Below are 27479 nucleotides of genomic sequence, written 5' to 3'. Positions count from 1 at the left end.
GCGAACGATTTTCCACATGAAGCAAGATCTTTCCCTACCTCCCCCATCGAGGGAAAATAAATATGTAAAATTTTTTTATAAAATCTGTGTTTGTAAATTATGATCTAAATTTTTTTAAATACATATATTAAAAAACGAGAATATTAATATTAAGAATCTTTTATAGAAGATTTATTAGATAAATTTAAATACAAAGGAGAGAGAGAGAGAGAGAGAGAGAGAGAGAGAGAGAGCTTGCTATACAGAGATTAACTTAGAATTTTACATTTTAATCTTAATTATAATATAATAACATTGATTTTTAATATTAATGTAATTAACTCAATCAGAGTACACGTTATTTACGAGACTTGATTTTAAATGTACGTTTTAATATTTATGTAGCAATAATACATTTCAAGAGCCAATCCTGGCAATTCTTATTAGCACGGACGCACATCACATCCATTTTCGACACTACGATTTTACCGACAATTTCGCAAAATCGACGTGATATCTAGTTCCTATATCTCAAAAATGTACGTTGGTGCGCTGGTATGAGCGTTACACGAAAAAAGCCGAGATGATCGCTCTCAGGTTTCTCTCTGTCCGAACAAAGTCCCCTCCGTTCTCCCTTCCAAGATCGCTTTACACCAATCGCTAAGCAGACCCGCCTTCACACGGTGATGTTGCTATGGAACACAGTGACGGAGCACTCGTTGCCACGACAGTGTAAGTCGGCACGTGACGCGACGCAACGCGATGCGACGCAACACGCCGCGTCTGTCGAATTGATGTTGATTTTTTGAAAAAAAAAAAAAAAACTAAAGAGAAAAAGAAACTCCTTTTTAGGGGACAAAAAGGTGGACGAACTGATCTCGCGAGTGTACTCCATTTGTGCGGAGAAAATATGAGTGTTCGGGAGCGCCGGTCTGGAGTCTACCTCGCATCATTCACAAGCGCCTGGTGGACGCGTTGAAAAAATCGAAGTGCCACCTCTGGAGGGGCCTTTACCGATTTAGCGAGATTGGAATTTGTGGTTGGACCCTTCCAGGTCGCGTCGGTGAGTCCCACGATAAATTCTTTTCTACCGTCGCATGGGCCCATACGAGCGATCGGGATCGTAAAAATTCATAAATCAAAGTGAAAGAAGCAAGCATGAACGTATGGGAAATACTAGATATTCAAAAAGGAGCAGATCGCTTTGTATTATGTCTTAAAGTGTGGAACTGGGAAAATAATATCCTAAGAAGAATTTGGAATTAAATCGAGAAATTAATTTAATACTTGAGGCGAAAAAAAAAGTATAGTTCTTATACAATTATTTCATACAGTTCTAAAGTTGTTTCATGTTAAAACTTATAAATTTTATCAGATTAAATATTATCAGATTAAATATTTAGAATACATGAATAATAAAGGCTCTTCTTCGTTTAATTTTGCAATTTAACTAAGTTGTAACTCAAGAATTAATGGATGTTATCGAGGATATACATTCCAGGCCAAAAGTTTGGAAATACTTTCAAAAATGGGTATTTTTAAAATTTTACTTACTTAAATATATCTATAACAATGTTGTGTTTTTTAAATAATAATTCTTCAGATCTAATAACAATTATTGAATCTAAAGAACATTGGTAAAAAAAACACATTGTTATGGAGATATTTGAATAAGTAATTTAAAAAATATCAATGTTTAAAAAAGTATTTCCAAACTTTTTGCCTGGAATGTATACATATCAAGACTGTAAGTTTACAATTCCTATACATTTATGCCGAATATGTGTAGTACAGAAACAGAAAGTTTCTTGCGCGCCGTCAGCTCATTGCAATGTACGCACCGTTTCTCGTGCACATGACATCATGTCTTGAATAAAAAATTTCTGATTGTTGGATAGGCCAAGGACGCATTCGTCTGGTCAGCGCTATCATTAGATATACATAACTTTCTTTATTCAGGGAAAAGAGTTGAATTAACAAATACAAGAATGTGTAATTTGGCAGAATCAATTCTCACCGATTTTTCTCAATTCACACATACTTCTTGCTAGATATTCATAAAACTACAGGAGATATGTACATTCCGTTCCGCGAGTGCGGGTCGACACTGACAGCTGAGCCGGACATAGCGTGAAATAGAATATCGTCTTACTGTCTTATGCTCGGAATACACATTGAAGCGTATAGGAAACTTAAATCGGATTTTTGTTTATAGATAGCGCTCTTAAACTGTCATCTCTTTGATATGGGAATACTTTCATTATTATCAAATGTATCTGGAATACATTTTTTTTTAATGATTAATTATGAACAATCTCAATTTGTTATTTTGTGATTATTAAGACAAATGATTATATTACTTTTTGGAATATACGTGGAAACTATGAAAAATAAAATAGGCAGGACGATAAATGCAACATGACGGCGTGATGATGGCAACGACCTGAAGAGCTCTGTACAATCCAGTCACGATTCTCGGTGGAGGTCGTGACCTTGCCGATATGCAGGATACGCGGAGAATCGGGCGATAGTCCTGTGTGTGTTGGGAATCTCGATTATGTTGAGTTAGTCACACAAACATTCGTGAAATAATTCATAAAGAAAATGGATAAATCAGACAGAATTGATTCATCTTATATTGGAATAGTTAGTAGAGTAAGCAAGAGCACAAAGATATGTAAATCAATCATCGATCTCCAAAAGCAAACACTCAATTTTATGAGACGAGGAAATATATCTTATCCTTTAAAAGAAAAATCGACTTTAACAGAATATATTACTCCAGAATGAATTTCACCACGTTAACCGTCATAAGAGACTTTACAAATGAATCTTAAACGCGCAATGAGTCTTGAACGCAAACCTGGATCGATTTGACGACCCATTCTCGCCCATTGTTGTACCCCATGAATTGTCCGTTGTGAAGCAGCTGCCTATGGTCTGTGGTGCGTATGTCCCTTATATCGAACAATGTTTTTGTCAATGCATCGCCAAGCGTGCAGCTCGCTCTGCAAATCTCCCTTTTTGCAAATTTTTCTATAGAGGATAGTTTGACCGATACTTTCGCGCGGACTTATTTTAGAAAGTTATACTAAGAGAAAAGTGTTTGGTATTTGTGACTATAATTGCATAGCAAGCAAAAATAATTATACTTAAAAGATCTATTTTTATAATCATTAGTGCTATAAAATTGTTAGTAATAATTATATTTATAATCCCATATACAAAATTATTGGCACCGAAATATCACACATTTTCCTCTGCAAATAGAATTTACACATATATGAGAAGTATCCATATTTTACTAAAAAGTGAAGCAAAAGAAAAGTAAAATAAAAGAAATTTACGTATATATAAGCAAATGTTTCTAATTCTAAACCATTTATCGTTGGACGCTGTATAAATACACAAGCTTCGTCTTGATCTCGTCTTCGAATTCATCTCATTCTCCAATGCTGACAGTAGAACCCGCTAAAAACATACCACCCAACAATTTAACGTCATTTATTTCTATTGCCTTTATACGGGCCGTTACGTCATGCCGATTTCTCTGCCCTTCGTTGCCATTCTCATGCCGAGCCGCAGCTATGCAAAGTAAATTTCTCAGCTGTTTTCGCCACACAAAAATTTCTCGTTGAAATTTTTCAACGCGACATAAGGATGCACAATCAAGAAACGCAAACGTGGATCAATAATTTAATCGATGTAGTAAGAAGCGTTATGAATACTGGCTTGAAAAACCAGTTATACTTCGTTAAACACGCTCTGCTGTTTCTCAAAAGGTTCGTAACGCCGGTAGATCGACCTTGAGAATAAAAACCTCCTAAACATATGATTTAATGCATTATACTCGTTACGATTTATGTTTCTACAGTACTTTCGCTTTGGCTGCTCAACAGCGTAAAATACTGCCTTGAGAATTGTGACGAGGCGGTATTTTTCTTTCTCTCTGGTTTTACCTAATATTCTAACCGATCTAATACGTATCATTTAAATTTCCGAAAGGCGCGGCGTTAATCGATGTCGATTATAAAGCGCGTGCAACACAAGCCGGATTCTATATCTGCCCACGTAATGTCATTCGGAAACCGAGTGGGAACTTTGTTTGGGTGGAAAATGAAAAACGATCCTACGCGCGCTCTTTATACTCCCGCAGATACAATTTTTTAGAAAAAAAAGGAAATAGAAATAGAAATAGAAATACTTTTTTAAAATAGAAATACTTGTATAGAAAATAATTGTAATGGATACAATGGAGCAATTAATACAGTAAACACTTGTTATGTCAGCAAGTAACCTGTCAAAATCGAAACGTATAAAGCGAACGCGTAAATAATTATTTTGTACTACTCATCTAGATATTTTATTATTCCACCGATAAACATCTCGTATAAGATATCTTTACATTGGCGTTAATGCAATTCGATGGGAAGCTGTCTAAAGGGTCTGCATACGAGAGGAGCGATAAAAAATGAAGCTGAAGAAGCAGACGAAGAGGAAGATGCGGTTGCCAGGCAGATGTCGCCGCCAGACAAGCGAAACTGGTGATTCGTAAAACGTTCGCACGAACGATTGTCACGCAACAGCTATGACATTACGTGTATGTGTGTGTATCTCTTCGTTTAGTTACGTACATTGAGCTAGTATTTCCGAGTTAGCTCAACTCTTGCTCCTTTGCTCTAGATTGTTTTCCTTTAAATCATTAACCGCTATAGATGTTAGACGCGTTAGATTCTACATCGCTTGAAATCAATTGCCGCAAATTTAGACAATTACCCATGCCTCTATATCGATATAGCTGCTGACACGTTATAAATTACAAGCAAGCTGTTTTCGTCATGATAAATTCCACAGTTCCTTATCGGGTGATAGCCGTTTAGAGTAAAAGTGACTTATTACGTCTTTCGAAACGCACGCGGTCATCTACCTGTCACACAATTCGGCAAATGCCTTATTTTCGAAAAATAACGCAGAAATTACAGTATATCTTCTACAGTACAAAATTGTAGCAATATTGCAATAATATTTTAACAGTACGCAATATTATAAAAATTGCAGTAATATTGTTGCAATATTGAAATTTTAATATTTTATAGGGAATATTGCAGCAATATTATGTAATATTGTACTTTTAATATTTTGTAAGAAATATTGCAATATATTGCTATAGTATTATAATTCAACAGGTAAGTACGCGACCTCACCATGAGATGGACACGCTTCTCGTAAGAAGAAAACATTCTATAAGAAGTTCTATAAGAACGCATATGCAAATTGAGTTGGCGAGTCTCCTGGAGATTCCCAAGCTTTTTCGAGTGTGCTTTCTGGACTCCCGGATATTTTTTAATCTTAATAATTTTATCGTGTATATTTTGAAATGTGATAATAAACAATAACATTTTAGCAATTAATAAAACTGGATTATTAAAATATTGCATAAAGTTGCAGCAATATATCTGCATTATTTTTCTAAATATTGCGATAATATCTCAGAATATTGCAGCATATTTTATTTTAGCGGACATAGAAATAGTGCTACAATATTGGAGCAATGTTTTATGAAATACTGCAATCTTTAAAAGTAATGTTGCTGTAATATTTCGTGCTGCAGAGAACGTTACACATATCATAGATTCAAGAATATAGACTCTGATGATATTTCGTTCGTTTTTCTATCTCTAGCAAATAGATTAAAAATAGAAACGCGTTTTTTATTTTAAATTCGGTTTGTTGCAAAAGATATTAGCCCTTTTTATGCTCATATTAAGAATTCCAAATCCTAATTTCAGACATCAAAATAAGTTTTTTCAAAAATTAACAAAAAATTTTGAAGTCATCATATCATTTAATCATCTTGGTAAGATAACAAATCTAAGGTAAAAAAGGAAAAAAGGTCAAATATTACAATATTTTAGAACCAATTGATTTTTTAAAATAAATAATAAGATATAATTTAGACTAATGCGCATTTTCATCGCTATCTTAACAATGCAACAGACGTTGTAAATACTCGGATTCACATTAATCCAAATTGTAAGTATAATTTATATTGCCTATGCATCCGATCAAAGTCGATTAGTCTTGAAACATTGTATATAATACTTATCTTAATGTCTCTTCTTTTTCTGATTGTGAGATCTATTATCCTGTCATATGATTAATCGATCCGATAACGTGAAAATTTTTAACAATAAATTTTTACTATTATTATTAAATTGTATTTTGGTTAATTTTTACAGATTTAAATTTATCTACCAGAATTTACAATCAAATAATCGACTACGTCTTTAAAATCCAATATCCGGTAGAGAATTAATATGAGCATGCAGGATTTTATCTTTTGCAACAAACTGCATTTTAAAAGCGTGTTTCCACTTCTGATCCTTAAATATAATATTTCCTTGGAGCTGCCGTGGTAAGGTAGGAGTTATTCATGAAATTGAATCTTTCATACCATGACAAAATTGCATGAGAATGTTGGGATGCTTCGCGCACGAAGCTTGCACATATGCGAGTTGCCGCAACGGATGTTCTATATGCGGCAGAACGGAACGAAGCGGATAGGGCCGGACGCGGAGTGCTTACGGTCGGTACCTGACACGAGCGTGCTCCTTCCTGCTAAAACGGTTTCTGTAAATAAACCAGCATCCGTCGAAGCTTAAAGCTCAAAGAAAGGGTAACCCCCAGTCGTCTAATCCCTTCATACCGTTCTTTCAATTCAGAATTTCGTAACGGACTTATCAATCGTCCCTATCGAAATTTTCACAAGTCACTCTCTATAAATGAGATCATTTTCACTGTGAGAGAAGATGCTGACTTCATTTATCGGAAATATGTTTATAATAATAACTACTACATTTTTAACTTATCTTGACATACTACTAATCTCTTCTAAATATTTTTTTGATAGTATATAAGAGAAATATTTTAAGCGAGTATCAAGTTAGTCCACCCATCTCACAAACGATAAAGATAAAGTTCATATCTCTGTAGGCGTCGCGGATGGCGGGGCATCTTTGTATATCATTCCGCGTGTGGCGCAACTGACGTCATCGGTAAACGTTTATACTAACGCGTTAACTGTCGCTAATAGAGAGCAAACCGTTGACCCATTGAGACAAGACAAGCTCTACCAAAAAAATATATCGGTGACAGCGGCCCGATTAATTAACTTACATCATTTCTCGTTGCGTTTGTTGTGAGTGTGGAAAATCCTCATGTTTTCTTTGCAAGAAATATAAATAGTTTTAATCCAGTTCAAAATTAAGATACCCAAGTGTAATTTGCACGAGAGGCGTGGCTACATGCTTTTATCAAAACTACGTTATCATTGTGCTATCGTCTCGTATACGGGTAAACATTTGCGTTCGCCATTTGCCTGCCGAGTTTTGCTTCTTTCGTATCTCTCCACCTTTAGGTGTTCAAGATCTTACGCTACGATTTACGACCTGTTGTGTGTGGTATGAAGAATATTTTCGATTTATACAAAAAAGACTGATACAACAGAAAAAGATTAATATCGAGAAATGGACGAAATGAGGTATTCAAGGTTGTACCAACTGTATTTGCAGGCGATAATATGTTGTCAAAAGCTGGTGACGATATCGCGGCAAACTCGCGAGGAATTTGCTCTCATTTACTTTCAATTTGCCAGGTTTATCTTTGAAAAATTATTTGAGACTCTTAATGTTTTATTTTATATATACAGATCTTTCAATAATTATTTTTTTCCTTCTTTTTATCTTAAAATCAATATTTCCTTTGCTATTTTGAAGATATCTCTATATGCTTTTAATTAGTAATTAAATAATAACTAAATTCAATGGTGCAGAAATATATGTAATATTATTTTTAAAAATTTAGAAAATCCTAAACCACATCTTCAATAATTTCTTTTTTTATTTATAACAGTTCACAAGTTAACATAATAATAAATAACACAGGCCCACAAAAAAAAAGTATTCTGTGCTGGAGTGGAGACCCAGCTATTCTTATATATTTTGAGTCGCTGAATACAAATCTGATCATTTTTTTCCCCATTTTTGACTCATTTTTTCGCTCTAGATTGAAAATTTTCCCTGAATGGTCCTATTTTGAGGTCAGATTCAGCGACTCAAAATATATAAGAATAGCTGGATCTCCACTCCAGCACAGAGTACTTTTTTTGTGAAATTACCTGTGTAATTTTATTATTATGTTATACAATATTATCCTCTATATGTTTGAATTATTAATGGATTAATTTTGGATTATTAATTTAGTATTTTCCAATCTTTTCATATATCTCTTCATACATTTCCACTAATCATTAGTTCACCTGCACATGGACAGGTGTCTACTGTTGGAATGGAGTCACGCGAGAGCGAACTCGCAAGGACGATACACCTGCACTTTCGATGCCTTGACTGGTTTTAAATAAGTGCTATTTATAATGTATTAGCGATAATACCTTTTCTAGGACTGTAGCATCTCTTTCAATATTAATTCTTTAAAATTATAATAAAATAAATGTTTTCTTATCGATTTAATGCATTTCATTAAATTGCGTGTGTTACTATCGGATATCTTATCAAATACTCCAGTCCCGACCACGAGAGACAGTGCGAGTATCGATCCAATCACGATTTCCAAGAGATTCGTTCGCGCGTTCAGACGATGAAATTGAGCTGCGCAATAAACCGATGACCTACCAGATTTCCAACGTTGACCTATCAGCAATCTTCGTTAGCATTCGCAAGAAAAGTGACGATTTCGCGATATTCAGTATGTACGCAGAGCCCAGAGATAATGATAACACTCCTGCTTCCTCATAAAGATCTCAGCTTCAAGCTAAGAAATTCAACGCAACCCAACGTCTTAATCGGTGGCTTTAAATTACTCGCCGATGAAATCCGAGGAGGTGTAATTTAAACAGATTGTGGGTGCAGTACACGACCATATAGCGCCATATAGAATCATTTAGTCGGTCAACCGCAAGGGTAAACTACTAAAATTTCGTATATGAAAATATTGTTCTTCATAGAATGTTACAAACAATATTAAAGTGGAATCACTAAAAGGAGTTCGTTCTTCAGTCATTTAAATTTAAAATCAATTTTTCCTTTGCTATTTTAAAGATATTTCTGAGTTTTTTTATTAGTATTAATTTGATGAAATATAGATAGAATTATTATAAAATAAGAATTATTTTTAGAAATTAAAAAAAATTTTTAACCATTTCCAAGAGTTTTCCTTTTTCATTTATAAATTGGCAAAAAATAAATAATTTTATTATTATGTTTATTTTGAACATATTATTCTATCCTCTATGCATTTCTATGCGTTTTCATTGTATAAGCAACTTGATACAGAAATTGCAAATGGAATACATTACTTCCTCGTGGTCAAACGCGTTAGCAAAGTTCAACGGGACGGCCTAACGTAATGTGCTTAATTAAAGTTGTTTCAACTCGTTAAGATCCTTCACATGAGATGAACAACCCTATGAACGGCCTGCAAGTACATCGTACACTGCAACGATAAGTTTTCAGCTTGATCAAAACTTTCTAAATTCATCTTATATATAGCCGCGAATATTTATTAATTATAAAATTATCTTATAAAATATTACATTCGACTAAAAGGATCTATTAGTTACAAACGAAAATAATGAAATAAATATTAACTAATAAAATTATCTTAGTATATATAGGTCCAATATTACCATAAATCTCTGCAGAAGAGATGCAGTAGGTCGCAAAAAGGTTAAGAACCCCTGTAGACCAAGTTTATGATGGGACAAGGAGAAAGAAAAAAAAGAAGATAGAAAAATCCTTTCCCGTCTCGGAAAGACCGGTTTTTCGTCCCTGCTTTTTCTTTTTGGGCAACCCTCCTCATTCTTATCCGCCAATGTGAAGCTTCGCTCGTAGAACTCATCTGGATCGATCTCTTGTGAAACGATAGCCATAATCTTCGACGAGGTCGTTCGTTGTAGTTAATAATAAGGCTCGGTAAACCTTCTTCCCAATAGGTGGTATATGTTCGGTATCGAACGTAATTTTAATGGTGTCCTCCAGCTGGACATGCAAATTCTTATAGCTGTCAACTATTTCGATCCTCGTAAAACCACTGCATATTTTTTTGTAATTTTGTGAAAGTTTTTGATATATAACGTTTTATATTAAAAATATCGCTTTTTTTTTCGAACATCGCATTTTTATAAATGGCTTGGCAATTAAAGTCAATTGATTGCGTGACTATAAACGAGGAACGATATGGGATCGTTTGCATGAGAACTAATGGAACTGAATCGTTATGTTTCCCATCACCAGTCTCTTCGTTTCATCTGCTAATTTATTGCGCATTTATTACGAATGTTTTTGTTTTGCAGGCATGGCGAGCATAGCAGCCGCCAGTCTCGAGGTGCACGAGACGGGTCGGGCGTTACGCGTGCAAACGGAAACACCGCATCTCGTCTCCATGGGAAGCGGTCGACTGTCGACGGCCGTGACTTTGCATCCTCTACCCGAAGGTTAGATATAAATGCGATATGCGCTTTTTTACTTCTTTTTCTTCTTTAATGACAAACAGTTTTTTCATGTTGAAGTTCTTAATTAACCTATATTTACATTTAATTGTATTAAATTTCAAAGACGTCTCTTAGACTGATAAATCATTACACCATAATCAAATAAAATCGAATAAAACATAGATATAAATTTAATGCTATTGTTACTAATTGTTGCTTTAATTGAGATTTTATTACTTTAGTCAATTTGATAAAAACGATAGTTGTATCAACTTAAGTTTGTAGTTAGCAACAGCTACAGAAAAAAATCATTAATATCCTTCTATGAATGCTTATTAGTATAAAAGATTATACGCTTGTCAATGTGATATTACTATACTCTAGTTCTGATCATGATTACATTTCAAGAAAAAGATTTCGACGCGCAGTTTGCAGAATTGGATATAAATTCATTCTGAAATATTTGACTACTAAAATTCGCTTTGACCGAGAATCAGGTTTATTTCTCTTAATTAAGAAAAAAAGAATAAAAAATTAAAAAGCGCGAAATAACTCTTAAATACTGTTTTGTTGCTAATTAGTCGCTAATAGTTAATTGTACCATTCCTAATCCAGAAAAATCATTCTCCAATTACCTTGCCACAATATATCTTGATTATATTTTTCTAATTTTAGATTTCATTTTTCTGATTTTATTGCTTAATATTCTAATTAAAGCTATTATTTCATCCTTAATCTTCGAAAATTATCTCCAAATATTCCTCGTCAATATATAATAAACTCGTTAAATTTGCAAATTCAATAAAATTCTCGATGGATATCATCAATAAACTGAAAAATAATTTGGTAGTATTAAATAATAATTATAGTTATAATCATAAAAATGGTTGAAATTACCGTAAAAAATGATTCAAATAACTATAATTATATAGTCATTTTAGGACAACCCCAAGTAGTTTTTTTCTCAGTTTTTTTGTCAGTGTTTAATAAAATTAATATTTTATGATGTTGTGGTAGTGTAGAATAATTAGGAGATTTTTCTAAATCACAAACTTGGAAATTGAGCAACTAATTAGCAACAAAACAGCACTAAAGAGATATGTTTTGTTTATCTAGTTTTTGATTTTTTTCTATAGCTGTGCTAATTATAAATTTAAGTTGATACGGCTGTTATTCCAAATCGGCAAAAGCAATAAAATCGCAAATAAAGTAATAAAAAAAGCATTAAATTTATGCAGTCTATGTTTTATAAGTTTTATTTCATTGCGCGACAGTGGTTGTGCCAGTTTAATCGATGTACTTTCGTAGGCGCACATCTAAAAGCAAGAGAGTTACACACAGATACAGTTAATTTTTTTCTATTCGCGAGATATTTTCTCATCATCCATGTGAAACGAGCAAAATTAAATCGGGTTGGTAGCAACAGATAAATTCATCGCCACGTAATCATGATTCATCCGGTGTTTTTAATCCAAGGCTCGTATACCATTGTTTAAACTGATAAAACTTTACGGCGCTATCGAATTTACTGATAGAAGTTACTGCTATTTGTGATATTAAGTGAAATAGTTCGAGAAACAAAAATATCGAGCAATATTTTGTCGTCCTTTGCGTTATTTTGAGGAAAAACGTATTGGGACGGATAACGATGATAAAAAAATATAAATCCATAGGAGGACACAAAGAAGAAGACTTGCTCACGATCCTTCGAGCTTGATCTTAGCCTTTATGATGTGCCAGATGTGTATGCATATTGTGCATGTGCGTGCGTGCGTACGTGTTTCATTATAACAAGTGATGGTAGTAAATTGAAACAATAAGTTTATTTTTTATTCTTACATTAACCTACATATAGAACTCTCTTTCCCATTTTCGTCAAATATCAAACATATATCTATCTCACTTTAAATTCCAAAAGTATACTAGTTCAGCCACTGAAAACAGATCTAATATCGGTTCGTAAAATGGCGAACAGATTAAACAAACACATCAGGCAACATCATAACGGAGTTAAATTACTACTAACTCGTGACTTGAAAGAAAAGGGATTCTGGGATATAACCGATTACAAGAATTTGGCAGTTTGTGTATTTTAGAATACCTTAAATATAGTCGATGCGTCATGTAACCAAGCGTGAAATATAATGGCGTGAATCAAAATTTGTTTGCCCCAAATAATTTTAGGTGGTTTTTGAGAAAATCTTTAATATTGAATTTTGCTAAATGAAGGAACAAATGAATAAAAGATCGAAACAGGAGAATAGAGAACAAGAAACAATATAAACGATTACATAGTGTGGATTTGACATGAATAAAGTTAGGGGCGGATACATGTACCTGCGTAACACTTGCACAAAGATAGGACGTGTAGGATGAAATTGATTGACAGGAAGTTATCTTCCGTTCACTATGACAACCGAGTAACGTAATTCCATCGGAAAATAGGCTTTTCTAAATTTGTAAGTCCAATAGCTCCCAGAGAATTTAATTTATAAAACAGAGTAATAAATGAATAAGTTGAAATTTTTCACTCATAGGAACTTGGAAAATTTCTAATCAAGAGTTAAAAAGGTCAATTAAAATTTTTTCGTTTTTATCAATTGAAATTTAATTGCGAGAATTACTTCTAAAATATGAAGAACTCTAGAACTCTTTGGACAAGAATCAGAATTTGAATTATATTGAAGTATATTGAAATTCTGAAAATGGGACACTAACGTCATAGGCTTCACTTTTTCTCTGTGCACCTGTCTGTCTACCGGCTCGCTTGCGTACGTGTCGGAATACCACATCTCCTTGGAATTTACGATCGTATTTCATTTTGAAATTCATGAGGAACTTTCTCCGATTAAAATAATGCGTTCCGTAGTAAAATTCGAACTTTGAAATCTGATTTTCGTAGCTGCCATTCGTGCATGATTTAAACAGATTGTCATATTTTCGACAAAAAATTATTATACTTTAACGATTGGATATAATTATAAATAGCTGCGATTTACAAGCAAGTATTTTCGAAATAAATATCTTTAATTAATCAACGTATGAATTAATTATGCTGCATATTCTTGAGAATGCTAAACATTCTAAACATATCCGGGAGAGAAGAAATTAGTTCAATCGTCGCTTAAATTATGTGCATCTAGGTACCGTCGGATACTTATATATGTATTCCCCACAACGCGCACCGTGGCCAACACATTTCCAAAAAGACCGAAAATGCAACGAGAGAGTGCACGACCGCGCTAAAACTAAATATAACTGCAGTCCTTCGTAGAATGCACCACGATTTACCCGTGTCGCGCAGAACGGAGCACATCTAGAATTATTTTACGGAAACTAGTACAAGTTGTTTGTGAATCTATCGAGAATCGATTTTATACGATTGTGAAAAATCCTGTCTGCTCTCCGTATGCATTAACGATTATTTTATAGCATTTTTTTTAAATCGTTAAAAATATTACATAGTTTTAACAAATTTGGTTTCAAGAGTGCATAATAAAACTCCTATACTTGAATCGAAGTGTAATTTTAGTTTGACAATACTCCACTTCAATTCCGCACTTCCGTATTTATATATTGTATACATTGAAATTCTGTATATCGGGTGGAGAATACATCCGGCCATCCTCGTCGCGGCCGCGACCGCCAGGTCGTTGACATTCCCAGAAGGCTCAAATTAATATTGTAAACTCGAGTTTCATGCGCCCTTTGGAATCGAAGTTTCCGTGAAACGGTTCCGCGGATAAGCTCAAGAATTCGATTATATATCGATATTTATATTCTGATACTCATGGGAACCGCTGCCAAAATTAACGTGACTCACATTACGTTGGAAAGTGCATTACTAAGCCCGCGAGAATTTCGATCGGAATGCATACACGCTCGCCTGGTTTCCATTCAACCGTAAGACACGCGCAAGCGATATTTAGTCACGCTTCCTGATCTTCTTCGCATCGCTTTTTTTATCTTGCTCATCTTTACGTTCGAAAAACGTTCGAAACTGTTTCTCAAAACTGAATGACTTTCGATATCACACACCGAATTTATTATAAAACAAAAAAATTGGATACTTTTGCCTCTTGATTTTTCTCATTTGAGAAATAAATTTACCCTTTCCCTTTTTCATTTGCTACACAGGTAAGATCACGATTGGATCCAACCGAGATGCGGATATTTTGGTGGCCGGTACCGGCGTCGAATCTATGCATTGTGCTATCGAGAACAATAATGGTGTGGTCACTTTGTTCCCCATAAATGGCAATACGTTTATCGATGGTGCATCGATAAATTCACCAGTGAGACTCGCGCAAGGTAAGAAACCTTGACCTAAATACGAATGACCGTGACCAGTGGGCGTGCAGACCTAAAAAATAAGGAGGTCCTTTGTACTGGCAAAAGTAATATTTTTTAAGAAACATCTCGTTATTTATTAGCACAATATTATTGCGTGAGAAATAAAAATTTGTTTTCTATTTACCGTATTAAAATCCGTTTGGTTAAATAAAATAAAAAATATATAAATCAAAGTTATGAATGTACTTAAATTTATCGTAATTATTGTGATACAGATAAAAAGGCATTAAATGTTTCAGGTTGTATGTTATTGATAGGTCGATCGAACTACATGCGTTTCAATCATCCAGCCGAGGCTAAACACCTACGATCTGTCTTTCCCCATTCAAGAATCTCAATGGCGCCGATAAGTTTTGCTCTTCCTGACGGCCAGCCGCAGGAAAATCATCACTTAGAGCGAAAACCACCAGTCGCACCGCGAAAATCTCCTAGGAATTCTTGCTCTGACGATGAGATGGGTTTTCTGAGCAAACTGACCAAGTTTGAGATGCTGTCGAAGCAAAACAGAACCAATTGCGTTTCACCGAAAGTATTTCCTGCTGGTGCTCTTACGACGAATGTACCAGCCGACCAAATCCTCGGTCATTCAAGATCGTCGAGTCTGGTATCCTTGACGAAATCTCCGGTGAACGGTTTCACCATGAATGGTAACGTCGACTCGGTATCACAGAACTCGATCATTTACCATGACGAGACTCGTCAGCGATCGGAATCGCGTCTCAGTACGCCAACTCGATCGAATAATGCAGTCAACGTGCAGTGCCAGAATCACAATCAGATTAGAATGTACTCGGCCGAAACATACTTAAAAACATGTAAACCATATCACGAGAACAACAATAAAAACGCGAGAACTCCATGTATTGGAATGACATCTCCAAAAATCGTCACCGCTCGAAATGATGACTTGATGTCTCGAAGTATGACTTGTCAGAGCTCGAACGAACTTGACCATCTCGTCGATAGGGATTTCGATATGAGCCAAAGTCTTATCGTCACGAAAACGACTACTACAGAATTTCTACAATTGGAAAAATATGGATCGAATCCGAGTATCTGTAACGCCAGTGGAGATGCCAACGTCGAAATCTTGAGGCCGTCTAATGCTCACGGATTCGGCTCAAATCCAAATATTAAGCGAATTCTACCACCAAGTCCAGCATTTAATCGGAATCCAAGATATAGTGAGCAAAAAAGAGTTTACGCAAGGGTCAAGAGTCCTACCCCAAGTGTCGGTAGCAATTGCTCCCTCGAAGAATTGCGAGAAAGGCAAGTCGACGCGGAGAATAAACGTAGGGAAGCGGAGACCAAGCGGAAACAAGCGCAGGAAGAGAGGTTGCGGGAGCAAGAGGTCGAGAGACAAGAGAAAATGAGGCTCGAGGAGATCTTGGCAATGTGTGCCGAATACGAAAGACAAAGCACCGTCGAAAAACCAAGACAACCTAATCGGTAACTATTGTATTTTATTTACATTTTATTTGCTTTCCTTTTATATTAATTTTTTTCTAATAATTTTCTTTGACTTTTTATGTTATGAGAAAAAATAAAAGAGATTTGTAGAAATTTATTTCGTAATATTAAATATTCAAATATTTCTTTTAAATCCATTTACTTGCAAACAAAGTATACTTATGTAATATTTTACAGGATTATAACAAATGGATCTCTTCCGCGTGACAAGAGACTCGGCTATACTTCTTTCGATAGTCCGAAGAGTCCATCGAAAAATCAACCGCATTTCTCTTTTGACACTATCAAGCAAACCAATTGGGGTGCTTCGTCGTACGAGAATGTATCTGTGCAAAATTCTAAAGTTATTTTTCAAAATGGCAATTCGTCCGCCAATCGTAGAGATCAATCTGCTCAAGTTGAAAATCGTGATGTTTCCGTAGGATCGCCACATGCAAATACACCAAATAATAATCAACCGGCGAAGTATTCTAATGTTCATAATACGAATGCCAACTACAGTTTCTCAGGTTCAATTTCTCGTGGCAGTAACTATGAAAACGTTAGCACTGGCAATAATAAAAAGAGCGGCAGTTACATCGACGGAACAGGGAATTACATGAAGGCTGAAGACGATACCAAAGGCTCATCGTCCACATACGGAACGATTCGACTGAACGGAGCGAAAATCGAACCACAGCAAACGACTCAAAATGGGAACGCGAGTATTTACGAAAATGTCGTATTATCCCCGACGACACGGAATAATAATCAGAATCATTCCATGCCAAAGAAAAACAGCCAATTGTCAAACTCATATGAAATGATAGAAAATAAACTGGCCATATCGAATGATGATCTCCTTGAAGCGATCGAGCAATTATCTATGCTATCAAAATCCAAAGAAATCTATGTGACTCCCAAGCGAAACAATTCTGAAAAGGATAACGCAAAGTCCAATGAAGTAAAAGCTGACAAAGAGAGAAAGCAATTGGAAGAGGAAGACAGAAAAAAATACATAGAATTTTTGCAAAACGAGAAATTGCACATTCTTGGTAACATGGATGCTTTGAAAAGGAGCGTCGCCGAAATTGAAATTCAAGAGGAAGAAATTAGTAGAGAGGTAATTATTTTATTCTGGCTTATTATATATTATTAAGCAAGATTGAACACATAACTTCACAGTTTTGTCACTGTTATCTTGTACTACGCGTATCATATATTAAATAAGTTATTTATTTGTTCTCTTTATCCCTTTCTGGGCATGTGGAAGGCATCTAATCGTAAGTATTAGTTCTGTCAGATAATAATATACATATATATATATATATGTATATGTATATATATGTGTGTGTGTATATATATATATATACAATAATTGTATATATTTATGATAAATAATAAAATTATTAGTGACAAACTCTAGACAATCTCCGTTAGCTATGTTTAAATTCGTTTCTCGAATTAATATTTAGGTACACACTCTAATCTCTTCCTGTAGATTCTTTTTAGAGTATCGTATCTCTTTGATTTCTAATTATTTTTCATTTAATGTTAGTGTGAGTCGTAATACAGAATGCAATAGTAATAATGATATAATTAATTTCTCATACAAAAATGAAGCGAATTGAAAAGAATTTTTGATTTTAAAACAAATTTGAACATTGACTTGTCCAATGTATATTTTACCAATAACAAAATAATAAAGATATGATAAAAATAAAATCAGTCAATATATTTAGAAATTTTCGAGATCGAATGGTATATTTTTCTAAATCTAAAATTCTGATGGATGAGCTAAAAGAACACCAATAACAGCGAGCGCTTACTCAACTGTTGAGTCCACTGAATACGTCCAATCTTAGATAACGGCACACTTAAACGGACTTTTAAAATTTAATTTTTCAAGAATAAAACATCATAAGAAAAAGAATAATTATTTGATTTATTTTCACACAAGAAAGATTATCCATAGTTAAGTATATCATCGCCGTATCATTCATAATCTTTTTCTTTCACGGAAATTTCTACGAAATAATAAAACAATGTATCTTGTACGTAATTATCTTGCCAACGTCTTATTTTTCGATAAAGCTAGATTTAGAAAATATGCAACAAATAAGTATTCAAAGATATTAAAAATCAATACGTTGTTTATTTGACAGCTCGAATTGGAGAAAGCGCTTGTATCCGCGGAATATGAATCAGAATCCTTGAAGCTCACGCAAGATGAAGGAGAGAAGATAAAGGTGCAAATGAGAATAAATGAACTGGAAAGAGAAATGGCGGAAGATAATGCGACTCATTCGAATTTGCAAGCTGAAGCAAAACAACGTGTTCAAAAGGCACAGCAAGCTTGCGTTCAACTGGATGAACAATTGGCCAATTGCACCGATGAAATTATGCAGCAGGATATTGCCAACAAGTTAACGATGCAGCAGGATGTTTTAGAGAGCGAAAGAAAAGCTTTCGAAGATTTGGAGTTTCATCATCTCGAAGAAGAGGCGAGTAAATTAGCTACGAGAGAAGAGCTGCAAAGGTACACTATAATCGTTTAACTATCACATTCAGTTTTCTCGAGATATACATTACGTGCATGTTTTTGCAGATACTTGAGTGATCTCACAAGCAAGATCGAAAACAGGAAATTGCAACTGACTCATCTGGAATCGCAACGGTCTGAAGCAAAGAACATGGCAACTAAAGAAGCTAGAAGTCTGGAGAGACAGAAATTGGGGCATTTGAAACGATTGGAAGAAGTCAGTAATAACAATAAAATAAGTATGAGAAACATTAATCCATTAAAATCGATGTATGTTTAAGCATGATGAAATTAGATTTAAAATTCTCTCATCCAACAAAATTATTTTCCTACACAACAAAATTATCAAGCTAATTAAACATCTCGTATTGCGTGCTACGTCTTAATGGATAATGTATCATAGGTTTTATCATTTATTAATTATCGTTAATTTATCATTAACATCAATTCATCAACTAATAGTTAATTAATCAACGATTGTAATTTATAGGCTCGAAATAGAGTACGAGAGATAAATGAAGAGCTTGGCTATCTGGCCCAAAATTCTGCTGAATGTTCTGAAGAAAAACGATCCCCGAGCAGAGAAGATTTCGATAGAATCTCCAGAGTAACCAACGATTCTCCTATCGTAAACAATCAAGGCAGTTTAGGAAGAAAGACGATCGAATCGCTGAAAGAAATCGAAAGAAATCGGCAGCTTCATTTAGCTAAACAAGGTACAAATTATTCCAATTTATGATACATTTTATAATACATGTACTCTAAAAAGGAGATAAGCAAAAATAAAAATATTAATATTTTTCCAGGGAGTCAAGTAATCTCGGAAGAAAGACGTAGAGTCGAAGAATTGAAAAGACGTGTACAGGATGAAGTCCGTTCACAATGGGAAGAAAGAAAAATGAACTGTGCGTCTTTTAACAGCGTTGAATCTGGCGAAGAATCTTCCAGTTATTCTACTGGACCAACAGAAAGGTAAGCCTTAATGATAACGATTCGGATTTTTTCATCATTTTTTCATGTGTTACATGATTCGAATTTTAACAATTTTATTATTATAACTTTTCAAATTTTTTTTTAATTAATCCAAAATTTAAAAACATTATTATTTATTATAATTCTTTTGTATATCTCTTTATATGGCATCAGGACAATTTTTTGAAAATTTTTATTTATATTTTATATATATACGATAAACTACACCCCGCTACAAGTGGACGTTTATTATGCATATAAAAATCAATATATATAAACGTATGCTATTTGTACCACGAAGTATGCGTAATACAAGATGCGTACATTATCGCGCAGTATCGCAGTTAATCACGACGACCTTTCCATCGTTGATTGAAACTTATTACGAAACCTTTTTCATCCACACGAACGTTGTGTAATGTGTATATCACTTTATGATAGTCTGAGTGTATCCTATGCATCCGATATAAAATTAAAATTATTCATTCAATGTTGCAAGTAGGTGAATAAACACTTAAAGTATTCCACGATTAAGTACACACCCACTTATCTTCCACTTCTCCAAAAAATAATTTTTATCATAATATAAAAAATATAAATAAATTAAAAGTTAAATCGACAGAAATGATTATATTTTGCGAAATTTCTCAGAGAATTAAGAGAATTTGGCATTATTATATACACTATTAGTATTATTGATAATATACAAGATGTTAAGAGCAATTACTGATTGCATGCGAGGGCCGCATATCGTGTTGGTTTGATCGACACTCGGCTTGAGTCTTCATTCTCTCGTGGTACAAAGTAGGCGGGGCGTTATCGCGTGATATGATATCTGTGTAACTGTATGTCTTTTGATGGTTCTACTTGCATTAACGTGTCATATACGGAAAATCAACGAAAGATGAAATATTAAGCGAAAGATGAATATTATAATGTGATATGAAGATATATAAAAAAATGTGATATACAGATAAATAAATAATAAAAAACGAGTAAAGCAACGGAATTAAAACGTGTATTTCGGTAGCTATTGTCGACAATGCTCCAAAATGAACCCCAGAGAAATGGGTGAGATAATGCTCAACGAGGCCAGAATTACGGGATGCAACCTAATTACTTTCCTTACTAGTAATCGTTGTTACCTGTGCGCTAAAGATTGGATTTGTGACAACTGTTATCATCCTCTGGAAACTCACGCGCGCGATATTCATCAACGTTATTTGTGAGTCATTGCTTTTTGAAAGAAAACTATCTTTTCTGTCAAAAACGACCGATTGAATTTACGAGACGATTTAAAATTTTCAAAGAATAATTTAACACGAGTATATAAATTATAAAAAGTACAATTTCAATTAAGTCTCTTCAAAGTATTATATCATGTAGAAAATAAAATAAATAAGAGTAAATCATTTTACATAAAAAAGCTATGAATAAATTAAATCAAAGAAATTAAAATAAAATAAAATAACACGTCGCATTAATTATTATTACAATAATACGTAAAAATGCGTAGGTTATACATAAAATGAAGATAAGTCTAACGATATGTTGCAAAAAATAGACCAATGCTCACCTTTTGACCCTTAAGACGTCATAATATATTTCCGCGAGCGACGTAAATGCACAATACGTATAGACATAATTACATTCAAAGGTGATATTTATTATTAAATTGTTATATTTATTATATAATTAATTTGTGTGTGTATGTGTGTTACGACTTATATATATAAATAATTTGCATATATAAGTCATAAAAACTTATTGTTGGATGAGTTATCATAAAATGCCAAGAATTTGTTAATTTAATAAAATTTTATAAAATTTTATAAAATGGCATAACAGAAATATATTTGACAAATATTTGTAATTCGTCATCAAAATTTTTCTAATGAAAATATAATCAGTAATCTAATCACTGAATTATTGAATACGATTATGCAAAACTCTGATATATAAAAATTAGTAATATAAAATTGTAACTTTCTCAGTTACAATTGTACATCTGTAATTTTATTTTCCTTCTTTCATTTAGTAATGGCTCTAAAACGAACGAAGTTTTATGTGATGTGTGCATTGTATACTATGCGCGCACACACACGCGCGCGCGCGTAGTAAATAGAATTATCTTAATATGTAGATATGTTATGATCTAAACGATTTAATTCGCCTAAGATAATTCTATTTAAAAATATATAATGCTATACACACAATCACGCGCGCGCGTATATATTTTTAAATAGAATTATCTTAGGCGAATTAAATCGTTTAGATCATAACATATCTACATATTCGTTTGAGTGTGTGTGTGTGTGTGTGTGTGTGTGTGTGTGTGTGTGTGTGTGCGCGCATAGTATACAATGCACACATCACATAAAACTTCGTTCGTTTTAGAGCCATTACTAAATGAAAGAAGGAAAATAAAATTACAGAAACAGGCTTCAATAGAATCAGAGGTCAGTTATTGGGAACAAGGAAATATTTCTAGTCAACCATAAGGCTGAGCATGGCAACGAGATCGGAATGTTCGGGTATCGTTCGCGCTGCGAATTTAACATTGTAGAAGAATTAAATGCTGTGTCGGTGGTATCGTCGAACCGGTCTACCGAGTCACTTTGTACTTGTTAGGTTTTAATAATACCTGCCTTTCGCTATAGTCGACTATAGACCTCGTCTTCTTCTCAGTTTCGCAAAGCTCAGGAACTAGGACCGTGATTTTCGAAGTGCATCGTGTTCCTTCCACGAGGACGTCAAAAACGCCGAATAAAATTTGCAACATTCAGTGTTTATGCTTCAGTTAATAATAGCGCTCACTAAATGTGTCAGCGTGAAGTTTCATATCAAGTATAAAGTGTAAATAAGATTCAACAATATCAAAGAAACTACGTTATTTTGTGCGACATGACAATAAGAGCCATCAATTGAATTATTCATATTTCTTATATTTTTATACTTATATTTAGAATATATTTTTAATATTAATTTGTAAAGATGTAAAAGTTAATGACGAAATATAGACTCATTTTTTTATTTTATTAAAGTTTCGTTAAAAGTTTTAATGTGATCAATAAATTATGAAAAATTGCAACGACATAATTGCAAATAATTATTACCAATTTACTTTTCCAGTGGTAGTGGAAGCACCGACGGCGCAGAAGGTGGAAACGGCGAAAAATTATCGCCTAGCAAACTTTCGGAACTTACTTCTCCCAGTCCAGGACCGTTGAATAATTCTTACAGTTTACTTCAAAATGACAACGTAAGTATATATAGCATAAAACACATATTTCACGTTAAATGAAATTTTAAGTTTATGTTTCAATTCACTTTGGGATGTTGTGCAAATGGAATATTGAACGTTTACATGAAATGTTTACAATTCCTTTCCAAGAACCTATTTACTCATATGCATTGATTTCCAAAAATATTTTATCGTTTAATCAAATGCTGTTAAGCATGTGTGTACATGCGTATACTACAAGACGTTACGTCGAGTGAGCGAGAGTCTATCTTACAGCTTCTATTTTTGCTCGGGTGGATTTTATCGCACCTGTTCAAAGAAATGTCCCTTGACAAGTTTCCTCTCCTAAAATTTTTCAGTGTTTACGCAAGCGAAATTTCTCTTGCTCCGAGACGCATTTATGTCACGAATTTATTCATTTTGCGAAAATGTGAACTATTGATTTATTTTTTACTAAAGAAATAATTTTATACAAGTATAATTTTTTTAAGATAAAAGTGAAATATTTGTATTTTTAATGCGAAATATTTGTATTTTTAATGTGAAATATTTGTATTTTTAATGTGGAATCTTCAATTGCTCTGGGTATGTTCTTAGAATTTTAAATTATATAACAAGAACAATGTAATGTAAATATAATAATAGTATCTTTTTCTTCTTAATCTTTACATTATCTTTACTTGTTTTTATCTTTGTTACCTTTTTTCATCTCTCTTTCTTTCTTTCAATTTCTATGCTCTCATTTTACGATTGGTAATAGTGGGCGTTTTCCAACAAGGACACAGTGTAATACGGTGAATCATTACATCCTCGTTGTTTGCCAACGTTAAACAAGGATTAAATGATTCACTGTGTTACACTGTATCCTTGCTGAAAAACGCCTATTGACTATAATAAAAGAGTCTCTTTTATTATTATTTTATTTATCTCGGCATAATTCCAAAAAAACTTCACTACCGTGCCAGTGGGATGCAAAGAATAGCTGTGTTACGTCTCCAAACAATTTTATAAGAGAATACTTATACAGGACGGTTCACGATAAAAGTGAATCAACTGCAGGAATGCTCGAAAGTAATGTAGAGTTAATATTTGAAATACTTTAAAAATAACTTGAGCCACACACACAAACAAATTAGAAACAATGTGTGTGTAAAGAAATATTTTATAATAAATGTGTTATAGTACATAGTATCAGTTGTGCTAAACGATGCAGTGTAAGTACACTGAGAAAAAAATATAGTTAATTTTAATAAATATTTAGTTCAATATATATACTGTCAACTAAACATTTACTTACAGTAAATAAATATTTGTTTAGTAAAAAAAATGATTGTTAAATCAAATTTATATATATATATATATATTCAACTAAATATTTATTAAAATTGACTATATTTTTTTTCAGTGTATAGATATAGGTACGCATAACGGACTATGAGATTTTTTGTGTACTATTTCTTGTTTTGACAGTTGAAAGAGATCATCTTAAAGTACACTTTCGTGTATATTGAAAAACAACGTATTTGTTGTCACCGGAAGTTCGTGTAGCATTTTAGCTTACCATCACGTCAAAGACGTACGTTTTCAGCGCTGACATTTCGCAAGTATATCCATTTGCATTCTGGAGCAAGTGTTTTCGTCATTGCGCACGTGTTTTTCCCAGTGTGGTATGTGCATCTAAACCCCGATACGCGAATATGCCGCGGGTTGGGCAGCATTCTGAGAGTAGTTTGTACTTCGATAAATGTGCTTTTGTAAAGTCTTGATTAAGCCTGCAGCAATAATTTTTGATGACAGCATTGATGACATCGAATGCATAAGTCTCTTTTACAAGTGACCTCTTTCTTGTTAGATATATGTACATACTTATAGATCGACGTACGATAAATTTTCCACGTTTTTCTTCACGCATTTAATCAAATAGATATTTAAACTTTTAACAATGTCAAAAATAATCGAAGAAATTTTTACAAATTAAACTTTTAATGCGCCTAAATATATTTTTTTTTAAGACTTGAGTTATATTTTTTCAAAGACACATATTACTCTTTGCATTCCTACCACTTTACTTAGTATTGAGTTAAGCAGAAGTGAAATGTCCGCAATAAATTAGTATTTATGATGAGTCACCACGTTTGCCAAGCTGACGGAATTTCTCATCTCTGAACCACTTGACTACTAATAGCAAAAATCATTTAAAGAAACTTTTGACGTTAATGTTATATAATAATATTGGCTTATTGCTCAATTATTTAAAATGCAATAATAATTTTGATAACAAAGATTTAATTTGGTATGCAAAAACAATACTGACTTAAACACTGACATAATTTAATTAATTCGATCGGTTTTCATTATTTTATTCATAGGTACTATTTAATTTATCTACTATGCATCAAAATTTGATTTTTATTTTTTTATTTTGTTAGCAATATCCGATATAATTTAATTGTAATTACATAGTGAGTATTATATTTTGCGTTACGGAAAGCAAATATCTCGTTTTAGCAATGTGTGTCATTCGACATCTATTACACGTGCCATGGCAAGATATTTTATGAATGAATACTTGAAACTTACTGCGCGGGCGAATTTTAGTGCTCACGGCATTTAGTGAGTAAGTGGGAGTCCGGAGTTATATTTTACGGTGGGAATTATATCGCTGGACCACCAAGTCACCAGCGTCAGTCTTTCTCTATCATCCATTTGGATCTGTGTGAACGAAACGATATCTCGGCAGTTGCTATCATTTTTCGTTAAATTAGACAATTTTTTAAAAATTGGATACATTTTTAAATTAGATAATAATACAATGTCGCTTATGTGGATAAGTTATATAAAAGGCAAAACAAAAAAACGACACATCAGACGAAGACGTGAAATTTGCAAATATGTACGCGAAAAAATTGTATGCAAAAGCAATACTGACTTAAACACTGACATCATTAAAGCTCGTGTTTTACTCATCATTATTATTTCAGATTGTGACATCAGAAGCGCAAAAAATATACAATACAAATCTTTGTACAATTCAAAGTATTAATATTTTGATAAAACAATACTTACAAATGATAAAACCGACTTGTAAAATATACCGGAAACTCGCCAATTAATAAATGCCACATATAAATAATATATTAATAAAAATCACATATATCTGGAAATGAATCATGCATAACTAAAAACAATATAACTTAAGTTCACAGCTATGATAAACTTGTCAAATTAATAATGTACAAAAATAAATATGATGTAATTTCTCCTTGAAATAAGAAGATAGTTTTCAATATATTTTATAAGTCTGTTCCATCGATTGCAAATGTTATTTTATTGAAAAATATTTCTATTCAAATATAATTTGAATTTTATTGAATTTTATTGAATGTTTTCTCGCTTTTATTTGGAATGCTTTCACAATCTAAGATAATAGTGGTGAATGAACAGGAACTTCCAAAACTTAAATATGCATATTTATTCTAATTTTTTGTTTAATAATGAAAATACACGTATCAAGATTATTTTTTTAAATATTGCTGTGAAAGTTGATAAAACAGAATAATGAGAATATGTGAATTATTTTCAGATGAGAGACGACAGGAGAACATCGATGGAAGGTGAGAGGCTTAGCGACAATAGTGGCGGTGGTGGCGGTGGTGGTGGTGGCGGCGGAATTATCGACGGAAATGGAAGTCGCCCTCTTTCTCAGACATCTAGCGAGATGGATACTCTCGGACCATTGCAACCTGTCAAACATCGCGAAAAGGCAAAACTTCAGGTAATATTCTCACAATTGATTAATTACCTATGTAAGGATATAATACGAGCCAACAACTGCACAGTAAAAAATCGTGCGTCCATATGTAGAATTTTTCTCGTGTTATCACATTTTGATTATTACTTCAATGTAAAATAAACATACAACTGATATGTTATTATTTTTTTAATATTTTGATGTGTTAGATTCATGTCACCTTTCTAACTTAACAATTGCGTATGTCAATTAAAAATGGAATATTATTTTGAGTGTTTTTAATACAATTGTTTCAATTAATTTATATATCTCAAAGTCAATTTAACATCTAAGAATTTTTTCATTCACATTATACGAACAAAAATGTTTTAATAACATGTTAAAATTAACATTTTCTTTTTTACTGTATGCTAAGATAATTGCTAAAAAGAAGCTTGGCTTTTCTTAAAAAAGAAATCAAGAAACATTCAAGGCAAATTTAAGCTTTTTTAAGGGTAGTAGAGAATCAGATTGTTCAAAATTTTGACTCGACAGATTGCTCGAGATTTTTTATAACGAACTGAATAAATACAAAAATGAAGTTTTTAACGATATTTATATAGCATATAAAGAATAAGAAAATATATTTGCTATTATAATAAATACTTAAATATAAATATACTATATATATATATATATATAT

General features: G+C 33.1%; 1 protein-coding gene across 1 annotated transcript in view; it reads left to right on the top strand.

Annotated features, from left to right (window-relative positions):
• The first annotated feature begins 354 nt into the window (after positions 1 to 354).
• LOC108763941 (pleckstrin homology-like domain family B member 1) overlaps positions 355 to 27479 on the top strand; it is a 28388-nt gene continuing 1263 nt past the window's right edge. The window contains exons 1-11 of the mRNA XM_018511898.1: positions 355 to 1042; positions 10349 to 10489; positions 14624 to 14797; positions 15079 to 16288; positions 16487 to 17411; positions 18454 to 18827; positions 18897 to 19047; positions 19321 to 19546; positions 19637 to 19802; positions 22935 to 23064; positions 26630 to 26821. Coding sequence (XP_018367400.1) covers positions 10351 to 10489; positions 14624 to 14797; positions 15079 to 16288; positions 16487 to 17411; positions 18454 to 18827; positions 18897 to 19047; positions 19321 to 19546; positions 19637 to 19802; positions 22935 to 23064; positions 26630 to 26821 — 3687 coding nt within the window. The 5' untranslated portion in view covers positions 355 to 1042; positions 10349 to 10350. The remainder of the gene's footprint in view (positions 1043 to 10348; positions 10490 to 14623; positions 14798 to 15078; positions 16289 to 16486; positions 17412 to 18453; positions 18828 to 18896; positions 19048 to 19320; positions 19547 to 19636; positions 19803 to 22934; positions 23065 to 26629; positions 26822 to 27479) is intronic.

The sequence above is a fragment of the Trachymyrmex cornetzi genome, unplaced genomic scaffold, assembly GCF_001594075.2.
Source record: "Trachymyrmex cornetzi isolate Tcor2-1 unplaced genomic scaffold, Tcor1.1 scaffold388, whole genome shotgun sequence".
Lineage (NCBI taxonomy): Eukaryota > Metazoa > Arthropoda > Insecta > Hymenoptera > Formicidae > Trachymyrmex > Trachymyrmex cornetzi.
This window is presented reverse-complemented; position numbering and strand designations above follow the sequence as displayed.